The 10933-nt window shown below is 43.0% G+C and overlaps 1 protein-coding gene across 1 annotated transcript in view; it reads left to right on the top strand.

Annotated features, from left to right (window-relative positions):
• The window catches only part of TRIM71 (tripartite motif containing 71), a 56637-nt gene extending 46112 nt beyond the window's left edge, over positions 1-10525 (top strand). Inside the window, exons 3-4 of the mRNA XM_048301229.1 lie at positions 5026-5160; positions 7817-10525. Coding sequence (XP_048157186.1) covers positions 5026-5160; positions 7817-9268 — 1587 coding nt within the window. The 3' untranslated portion in view covers positions 9269-10525. The remainder of the gene's footprint in view (positions 1-5025; positions 5161-7816) is intronic.
• Positions 10526-10933: the final 408 nt, after the last annotated feature.

Below are 10933 nucleotides of genomic sequence, written 5' to 3' on the forward strand. Positions count from 1 at the left end.
ACTGTGATTTGTACTACGGCTGCACCAGTATTACTGCAAATTCACTACTAAAGTTGTTAGTTGTAGTACCTTTCACTGTGACTGTGTAGGGCCTTACAGTTCATTTTTCTAGTGTAAGAACATTAGGAAGTTTGTATCCAGTTCTTGATGCTGGAGAAAGCGAACTGTTATGTCTTGGTTGTTTTATCCTGCTTTGAAACAGTGATAAGTAACTGGAAAAGTTCAGTGAAACAAGCCCACTGTATCTTTTTGTGACCTTAAGGAACTGAAAACGAACCACTTATGGCTGGAACACCTTCCATTTGGTGGAAGAGGGCTTACTTGAGACATACCAAAAAGTTTCCTTCAGGACTTCTTGTATTTACTATGCTTGTAAAAGCCAAAGAGGAGTTTGTCAGAGAAGAAGCATCTCAGCTGCTTTTTCCCCGCTAAGTAGGGTTAACTTAGTCTTAAGTTCCTTAATGGTTAAAGCATAAATTCTCCATACTGAGGTAGGAAAGTGTATGTTTAATACTCTTTATTCAATACCTGTGATCCATCCACCCTTGAAATACTGAAGAATTCCTCAGTAGAACCAAAATTTGCTTTTAAGTTTGAATTTTCTCTCCAGAGGGTTTGCACCTTCATTGGAAAACTTGAGATTGGGAAACTTAAATATTGAAATTAATGCCTGAAAAATTATACCTCCCTCCCATCTTTGGATGGATGGATGGACGGAATAAAAAAATCCTAGAGACCTTTTCAAATATGGTCATGCAAGCCAGCACTGATGTGTTGCAGTACAGTTACCATGAGCAGCCTTTATGCATCTCATGGTGCTGCCACTGTGGTGTGTTGGGCTGCAGTTGGTTCAGTTGGATAAATTCCTGGACTGAATTGGTGTAACATGCATCTAACAACATGGCTCAGCATCTGGATTATCAGACCCTGCTGTTTCAGAGAGCTGAGTTAGCATCTTCAAATATCTGTGTGCTGTGTGGACCTAGCTGTGGACATATTGATTTAATTTGAGTATCAGACAGCGGAAACCATGCAGTGAGGGCATCAGCACCTCTGTAGTTGCTCTTCAGAACACAAGCTTTGTAGCAGTTTTTCTTTCTCCCAGAGAATTGTATGCTTTTGATCATATTTTTTTTCGTTTAAAAAAGCAGCACTAGTGAAAACTTGGGAGTCTAGAACATCAAATATTCCATAAGAATATTTAAGTTAAGTAAACATGGAATTATATATAAAGTTTTTTATGACTTGAGGCTCTAGTTCCTACTGGTCAACAGAAGACAGGAAATACAAAAAATTGCTGAGTGCTACCATTCTACAAAATGGCAAGTCCTGATTTGGGCACCTCTGTATTCAGCGCAGATACCCTGAAGCATGGCCAAGTTCTGTAATGCTGCTACCTTGCTACTTCTGACTCTTGCACGTTTCCTCATAGGTTCGTTTTGCACCATCAGTTGCTGTAGCCACTGTAGCAAGATCATGACTAGTTTTTCCCTCAGGTGGTGAAACGTACATAAAAGGGAGTTCACAGAGGTGTCCACCTAAAGGGAGCTTGCAAAGGATGCCCAGTTTCCAATACGACTTTGCCCTTCACCTTTTACTCAAAACCGAAATGTGCTGCTAGCAATAGCTAGTGATGGATGTCTGCATTGCTTTCCTTCATGTTTGTCTGCCTCACTGGAAGCTATGTGTGCAGTTTCCTGGTGTGGTGGCCCTCTGGAATGTATCACCTGCACAAGGACTGTTGCACTTCAATTTTGCTCTTGAGGAATTGGAAGTACCAGTTTTAAAGATACACTGCAATGTCCTTTACTTGTTTTTAACAAACACAAGGCACTGGTGACATCTCTAATAGAATGGGGAGTGGTATTGGCCATCTTCAGACCCCTGAGAAGCCAGAAGTGGAGAGGTACAGCAGCAACTAAATTATGTACTGCATTGTCCAACAGCAGGAAACAAAACAGTTGCTCTCCATCTCAAATTCAGTAACCCAGCATAATTCTTGGCTAAACACAGGCCTTGTCTTCTGTCTCCCAAGTGTATGAACTGGTTGACCATCTAATTGACTAGCGCTGGAAAAATTATGACATACCGTGAGGAGAGAGCATCATAAAAGCTGTTTTTCTTTACAAGTATTTGTTGTTAAAAAGATTATGTGGTGTCTGAACAGAACAAGAAATGCTACTGCTTAACATGCTTCCTAAAAAGCTGACCTCTCTAAGTTCCGCACAGGAAATGCCTGCAGAACAGCAGGAGTGAGTTTTCGTGGCAGAACTCTGACATCTTAGAGTAATCAAAGTGAACAAGGGCTTTCCATGTGAAGAAGAATCCCAAAAGTTGTGCTTAATGCTCTTGGCTTTTGCTTCAGATGTAGATAACTTGCCTATTGCTGTTCCCCCCATCATAACTATGCATGTCTGATGCTGTCAGCCTTCCCAGGCTGTTCTAGCTTATTTGGGCAGAGTGCAGGATCCTCTGAATTTTACCAAAACTTCACCAGTATCCTGGATATTAGAGTCTTAGCATTTTGGGCATCCCCCACTGATCTGAGCTGTTCATACTTGGGCAAGTAAAAATAAATCCAGATGATGAGATGTGTAGTCGGTAGACAACCTTGTGCTATTGTTATTTGCCCTACCATAACTGGTTCCTACAGCTGAAAGATCACAGCATCCACAGGGAATTGCTACCTCTCCTGCTACAATGGAGTTCTTGAAAGGTGGACTCTGGTTTTAGTGGGGGTTAATGAGGAAAGTTGGGATTGCTCCTATCTCTAAGGTCTAAAAAGGGATGCATATATGTAGATCATGCTTCTAAATTGGTACTGCTGTACAAAAAGCAAAAATAAGTGAATCAAGGCTTTTATGCTTTCACAGACATCATTGTTAAAATTGGAATATGAGTGGATAGTTTCCCTAACACTTCTCAAGGAGATACCTCTTTCTCTTTGCTAGAGAAGGAAGGTGTTTTGCTGTACTTGATGGGAATCCAGGTCTGTTTTGGAAGAAATGCATGCTTTTTCCCTACAGTAGGGCAGGTTCTGTATTTGAATGGCAAAGAAGAGATAGAGGCACAGTATTGTTACGTTTTCCAGCTAGGTCTGAGGCTTACTGGCTTTTATGAAGCCTTAATCCATGGCCAATTGTGACTTCATGTCTGTTTCGTGAAGTGTTGCAATGAGATTTTCATTTTTTGTCAAATTCGCCTGCCAGAAACTTTGTGAGAGGGCAGGTCAGTTCAGCCTCCAGTGGGACTGGGATATGTAGGCTGTCTATGAGTTTGAAGACATTCCCTGTTAAAACTGTAGTGAAGGTGACTCTGGGAGCTCATGAAAGAGGAAGAGCTGAAAGACCTGTTCCTCTTACTGAGTCCTGGGCTGCAGGCTGGCTGTCAAGTAGCACTCCTGTTTTCCCCAACAGTTTGCAGGAGAATTCTTTGGAGCAAAGATAGAAATGTTGTCTTGTCCGATTTTTTTCAGGGTTGTCTTCAGCTTGTCTCCAGAGAGCAATCACCCAGCCAAGTTAGTCTCATTTTTCTTTCAGAAAAGTATCTCTTATGTGACCTGAAAGAATAAGTCTAATTCAGACTAGTTGTCTTAAAATAACTTACCTGGAATGAAAATGTCCACGTAACACTATATTTAAGGTTTTATGTTTTGGCATTCCAACTGTTGGCATAAACTAGAAGCTGCTGAACTGAGAATTCAAAAATACTAACAACTATTGAGTGAAAGATGACAAAGTACTGTCTGACTTTCTAGATGATGCTGGGTCACATTGGGTAGTTAATAGATTGTTGCATCAGGTGGTTCTTAGATTGGTACATCCTCATATGTAGAATTAAACTGAGGGTATCTTCCAGAAGGTTCTGAATCTATGATAAAGCCTTTAAATTACTTTTTTGCTGACTTCAATAAGCCTGCATTTCTGAAGAAAAAAAAGTGTTTCCTAATGCTCAGAGGGAACCACTGTTTCAGTTTGTGCCCATTCCCTCTGGTCCTGTCACACAGCACCACTGGAATGACTCTGGCTCTGCCCTCTCTGTGCCCTCCCTTCAAGTATTTGTATAAATTGGTAAGAACCCCTCTTTTTTAGGCTGAATACCTTCACATGCCATCATTTTGTTCTAGAATTTTGTGACTAATAAGTTAGTCTTTTTTTAACCTCTTTGAGATTCACAGGCTCATCTACTGGTTCACTGTATGACAAAAGTGTTGAAAAATTGTTAACCATTGCTATTGAACCTTTTCCACTGGGAACTGTGATTCCTTCAGATTTGCCTGGTCTTTGTTTTTATGCCCCTTTCTGTAATATTTTGTGAAACTTGGGAGTAGTTTAGGAAGGATTTTTTGAGGAAACCATTTTTAATTTGAGGGGGGAAAAGAGACATGCTCCTTCTGTGTGCATTCTGCAGAATGCTACTACAGAATGTTTTTAAAATACTAGCATTGCAAGGTTAAAATAATTTGGTCTCTACCCAAGGTGTGAATAGCTATATGAATGCTTTTTACTGATAACCTTTTTTTTTTTGGTTTTTCTTTTAAAATTGATTAACTTTATGCGATGTTAGGGGTATTTCTGTGCAGCTCAGACACATAGACAACGCAGTCTATTCCCTACACTGTCATTTCTTACTAGGAGCGGACCCATCACACAACAACAGTCTGAACCGTTTTGAGGGAGTAGAAAAATTGGCTTCTCTACGTGTAAGAAAACAGGAGTGTGAATTTCTGTGCTAGTCTCTTGTTCACCATACCAGCTGCTTGCTGGAATTGCACAGGGAATTTAGTGCTGTGGTGTTGGTGCAAGGCACAATGAAGGTGTAAACTCCATGTAATAGATGTATGTAAACAATCCTGTCAGTTTTTAGGCTGCAATGTATGAAACGGGTGAAGGCCTAGTAAGAAACTAAGAGTTGTCACTTCATGCCTTCACCTGAAGGTGTAGTGAAATGTAAGCAGCAGTCCTCTGATGCATTTTTAATTGGTTTGGTCGAGCCTGAAGTGTGTTTGTCTGTTTTTCTCCCTAGCTGAGTATTGAACAGGCCCAGGCTGTGGCAGAGCAAGTTGAGATGAAAGCGAAGGTGGTGCAGTCTGAAGTCAAAGTAGTGACCACTAGACATAAGAAGGCCTTGGAAGAGCGGGAGTGTGAGCTGCTCTGGAAGGTATGCACCCTTACATTTGTGGTTTGTACTGCTGACAAGTGATTTTCAAACTGAAAAAATACTTAAACTACTACACAGCCAGATTCTGATATCCAAGGAAAACTGCAGGTTTCCTTAATGGGAGCTGCTGGTGGGGTTTTTGCAGGGGCTGCTGCATTCTCAGAGCAGTGCAGCCCCACATGTGGGCTGGGCGCTCCCCCTGCTGGCCCAGCAGCTGCCCTGAGAGGAGATCTGCTCCATAAACAATGTCTTCAAAATATCTTTAATGTGCTGCTCTAGAATCAGGTGCATAGTATAATCAGTTTCCCGATCTGCTTCTCATAAAGGACAGGAGCAAAGCTGTATATCCCATCCATTTTTTTTTTTTTTTTAGAAAGACTAGCAGAAATTCTGTGAGACCAATTTCATTGTCCCCATCCCTAAAAACCTTTACTCTCAATCAAGGTAGCATCCTCCCTCTAATTATTTTTTTGGAACTAGTACAAGAAAAGAGTACTCTCCAGCAAGAATATCTGCACAATCCTGAACTGATGGGCTCGTTTCAGCCACAATGCGTGTGTGGTATTTTGAGAGGAGGAAAGGAAGTAACAGGCAAGTTTCTTATTCCAGAAAAGTAACTTAATGGTCATGGCTTTTCTCTGCTTGTTTAGCACAGATTAGTTTGGATTGGCCGTTTGCATCCCACTTGTAGAATTGAACAGGAACACACTCTCAGCTGTAGGATTAGGACTTTTAGATCACCAAGTCAAGCTGACTTGTCCGATGACCCCATGACTGCTATAGTGCTAAAAGGGAGCAATAATGTTTGGTCAAGATGGGAAAGGTTTATGAGTAAACCGAGACTGCTCCTATAACAAGCAGTGGCACCAGAGAGTGCAGCTGGAAACCAGGTGCTGTGTGGCTGCTGCCTGTACCGCAGAGCTGGGCAGGATGGCACGTACGTGTGCTTGGCAAGGCACAGGCTGCCCAGAAGCAGTGCCATTCTGCTAGGGCGTTTCTCCCCTCTTCTCCAGCAACATGAATTGGAACAGTAATTTCCTGGTTTAATATCTGTTGCCAGCAAAATGACCACTCTGGTAGAGGTTTATTGTATAGAACTGCTCTAGCTACAGTGAGACTCATCCCCTGCAAGAGAAGCTTTGTTTTCTTTTGTAAGTGTCACTAACAAGATTAAAAATGCACTTTATATAGTTAGTGTACTCTGAAGGCTGCTTTTTCTGAGGTTTTGGATCAAGGGAGATGAGTTCACTTTTCACTGTTAACCTTCCCCAGGAAGCTTGGCAGCTTTCTCTTTTAAGGTATTCCTAGTACAGGAGGAGTAAGAGCTGCCCCTAAGCTCTTTTTATCCCATGGTGCTGTACAAATGCACTTTTTGGGAATATCTGCACTGAGAGCAAGTTCTCTTTAAGTTAGAAAACATTATTTTAAGAAGAAAATATGGTGATAAATTATTTTAGCAAAACAGAGTCGAACAAGCTCTTGGATCAAGTATGCTAATAAACAATTTTTTTATACTAGAGCTGAGTCTAAGGATTAAGCTGAGACCTAAGATCAATTTGTCTTGGACATCTATTGGAAGAAGCATCTCCAATTCTTTTTTTACAGTTTGGTAAAACCTGCATACCTGAACTTACAGCATGTTTGTACATATGTTATGTAGTCAGTGTCTAACCGAGGGGTGTTCAGACATTGAGTCTTCCTTCATTAAAATGCATTTCAGTTATTGTTCTGCAGCCAAGCAGGTATTCAGACATCAGGAAACGTCTTCGCTTTATTGTTGCAAAAGTACATGTCACATTAGTTTTACAAAGCAGGTGTCTTTGTCAGATGGTCCTAAGTGCTTTTTCACATGTAACGGTAGACACAGGCTTATATAGATGAGTTACAAAACAACCATTTTTGCACCAATTTCAGTCCCTCAAGCAGGGACTGGCAGCAACCTTCTGTGTTATTTGAAGTGACGTTTACAAAGCATTCTGTTTTAAAGCACGAGCTCAGCATGACCGCCAGTATTTACAAGAAGCTATTAAAATAATTGGACCCTAAAAAATCCCTGGAGATAGATGTCTGCTATTATCCAGTCACGTGAAAACAGTTCTGGCGCGAAGGGGAATGACAAGAGCCCACGTGCATTAGCTGATGCTGACTCCCAGCCTCAGCTCTGTGGGACAACAACCCACCTTCTGAAATTGGTCTCAGTTCTGGTTAGTGAAGCCTCAGCCTCTGCTCTTCTTGAGAGGCTGCAGTAACCTCTGTCTTCCCTGGGGGCTAAATGGAGGTGTGCCTGTGGATGATCTGTCAAGTACCTTGCAACTAGAAAACAGAATACCATTTGGGGAAGCAAATAATTACAAGTAAGCAAGTGATTCTTGCTTTCGAATGTCACTCTGATGCAGCAGATCTGCAGGGTAGGAATGTATGGTTTTGCCTGGAGGGTAGGAGAGACTAATAATCCTACATTTGGATAAATAATTAGTTTTCCTTGTTTCTTCTTGTCTACATCGTGGCTTTTGGATGTTTGTTCTGCAGCTGTGTGTCAACATGCCGTAACAACTCTCCAACTGGCTTTTATGTAGAAGGGAGACTGGAGGAAATCTGTGTTCTGGTCTATCTTTCCTGATGTAAGTGTGCTTTTCTCTCCCCCGTTTCCTACAAGGTGGAAAAGATTCGCCAAGTCAAGGCCAAGTCACTCTACTTGCAAGTTGAAAAGTTACGTCAGAACCTAAACAAGCTGGATAACACCATTAGTGCTGTACAGCAGGTCCTGGAGGAGGGTCGTACCATGGATATTCTTCTGGCTCGGGACCGCATGCTGGCTCAGGTGCAGGAGCTGAAGAACGTCAGAGGCCTTCTCCAGCCACAGGAAGATGACAGGATCATGTTCACCCCTCCTGACCAGGCATTGTATATGGCCATTAAATCTATGGGCTTCGTCAGCAGTGGGGCTTTTGCTCCCTTGACCAAAGCCACGGGGGAAGGTCTCAAGCGTGCGCTGCAGGGCAAGGTGGCCTCTTTCACCGTGATCGGCTACGACCACGACGGGGAGCCTCGCCTTTCAGGGGGTGACATGATCTCTGCAGTGGTCATGGGCCCAGATGGAAACCTTTTCGGGGCAGACGTCAGCGATCAGCAGAACGGAACCTACCTGGTCAGCTACCGTCCCCAGCTGGAGGGAGAGCACCTGGTGTCCGTGATGATGTGCAACCAACACATTGAGAACAGCCCCTTCAAAGTGGTGGTGAAGTCTGGGCGCAGCTACATCGGCATCGGGCTGCCGGGGCTGTCCTTCGGCAGTGAGGGAGACAGCGACGGCAAGCTCTGCCGCCCCTGGGGGGTCAGTGTCGACAAAGAAGGCTACATCATTGTCGCCGACCGCAGTAACAACCGCATCCAGGTGTTCAAGCCATGCGGGACCTTCCATCACAAGTTTGGCACGCTGGGCTCCCGGCCGGGCCAGTTCGATCGCCCTGCCGGCGTGGCCTGTGACATTTCGCGTAGGATTGTCGTGGCCGACAAGGACAATCATCGCATCCAGATCTTCACGTTTGAGGGGCAGTTCATTCTGAAGTTTGGGGAGAAAGGAACAAAGAACGGGCAATTCAATTATCCATGGGATGTGGCTGTCAACGCAGAGGGCAAGATCCTGGTCTCTGACACGAGGAACCATCGTGTTCAGCTGTTTGGGCCCGACGGTGTGTTCCTTAACAAGTATGGCTTCGAAGGGGCACTCTGGAAGCACTTTGATTCCCCCAGAGGTGTGACATTCAATCATGAGGGCCACTTGGTAGTGACGGACTTCAACAACCATCGCCTCCTGGTCATACATCCAGATTGCCAGTCAGCACGCTTCCTGGGCTCCGAGGGCACCGGGAACGGCCAGTTCCTGCGCCCGCAGGGAGTGGCCGTGGATCAGGAAGGGCGCATCATTGTGGCCGACTCCAGGAACCACCGGGTGCAGATATTTGAGTCCAATGGTAGCTTTTTATGCAAATTTGGCACTCAGGGAAGCGGCTTTGGTCAGATGGACCGTCCTTCAGGTATAGCTGTCACCCCTGATGGCATGATTGTTGTGGTCGACTTTGGAAACAATCGAATTCTCGTCTTCTAATCTGTGTTTGAATTAGGAAGAAACTGTCTCAGGGAAATTCTTCTAAGAGAAAATGAAAAAAATACAACGTTAATTCAAACCTACCTCATCTTTAATTTTTTTACAGATGAATGTACTTACCTTTTCTGCAGGGAGTGAGCCTGTAAAATTGAATTCTATCTACCTCATTGTCCTCCCTTCCCTTCCCGGTTTCTTGCCCCCTCCCCATCCCCACATACTCATAGTTCAGAACGTTTTACCTCTTTCCCCCCGATGGGGTTTCATGCACAAACAAGTGTTGCTGTGCACATTAGGTGGTTTGTGTGGTGAGTTCTGTTAGACTAAGCCAGGAAAGGCGCTATGTAACTTTTTAAGTGGAGAAAATGGTAGTAGGTGTTTGTAGAGAATTTGTGTTCTTGACCATTCTGCAGTTCTGTGGGTGGGGACATGGGAGGGAGGGACATTTGTTGTTGGTTTGGTTTTTTTGTTGTTTTTGGTTTTTTTTTTTTTTTTATTGCTGCTGCAGCAGAGAACTTTTTCCCGTTCTCCTTTTTATACCTCAGTGTGTTTGATTTACTGGCGAGCACAGCATCTTGTTCCCAGACAACTTTGAACGTTTTGTGAAAGTGAGTGGAAGTCATTCACCAGGAAGAGCAAGTTTGCATCTTTTTTGGCATTTCTCTGTATTTTTTTACTAAAACACAGTAATTTAACAGCACAAAGTGAAGCTGATGAAAATGCACAAAAATTCTTTTAAGTTTAAACCAAATTGTTCGTTTTAGTGGCTTAGTGCGGTCATTGTAAAGTTAAGATAAAAAGCAAGGCTTCCTTTAATGTATCCTGTTGTTGAGAATTTCATTTTTACCCCTTTTCACCTGAAAGCTAAATTAGTTTGAAAAAAGTTACTGTTTCTTTTTATCAGTGCCCCTAATCTGGGAAACAGAAGAGGTTATAAGGAGCACTGAAACAGGGAAAATCAAGCCCTTTTGATTTACTTTCTTTCTGAAATGACTAGCGTTTTTTGCCCCTCCCCGTAGAGTGACTTTAAGGGAATAACGTTTGATTTTGTTAGAACAGAAGTGGTACCTTTTTCCAAAAGTAAGAAATAAGCACAGCTTTGGAGATTCAGGGTGTGTTTTGGAGAAGTCAACAGTTGTTTTGCTTTGGTTTGGGTTTTTTTGTTTAGAGAGGATTGCAATAACTCTCAGTGATGAGGTTTTGTTTTGTTTTGTTTTTTTTTTTCATCTTCTGGCTTCCCCAAAGAGCTGGACTGAAGATTTTGAGAATGTCTTCTGTAGCTTTTAGGGTGGGTGGGGTGGGCCTGTAACTCCCTGCTGCAGGATCTCTGGCTACAGATCCAAGTGAAGAATTACCAGTACCAGCTAAAGGCAAACTGCATCGAGGTGAAACTTTGCTGCTTTTTTCCCAGGGCAGTACCAAAGAATTCTGTGTAAAATTAATGTATATGATCCTTAAAAGCTTGGAGGCAGGGGAAGTTTGCCCTTTAGGGGATATAAAAACAGGTGTTCTGAGAAGCAGAAACTTTTGGGGAGAATAGAGATCTCTTTAGCAAAACGTGACTTTGAATCCCTGGGAGGATTTGGTTTTATTCTTCGATTTCTTGCATTCCGGTTTAGCTGTTCATGCAGATATGGTCTCTACAGACCTGTAGCTTCACCCTCTGGT

This window comes from Corvus hawaiiensis, chromosome 1, assembly GCF_020740725.1.
Source record: "Corvus hawaiiensis isolate bCorHaw1 chromosome 1, bCorHaw1.pri.cur, whole genome shotgun sequence".
Classification (NCBI taxonomy): Eukaryota; Metazoa; Chordata; class Aves; order Passeriformes; family Corvidae; genus Corvus; species Corvus hawaiiensis.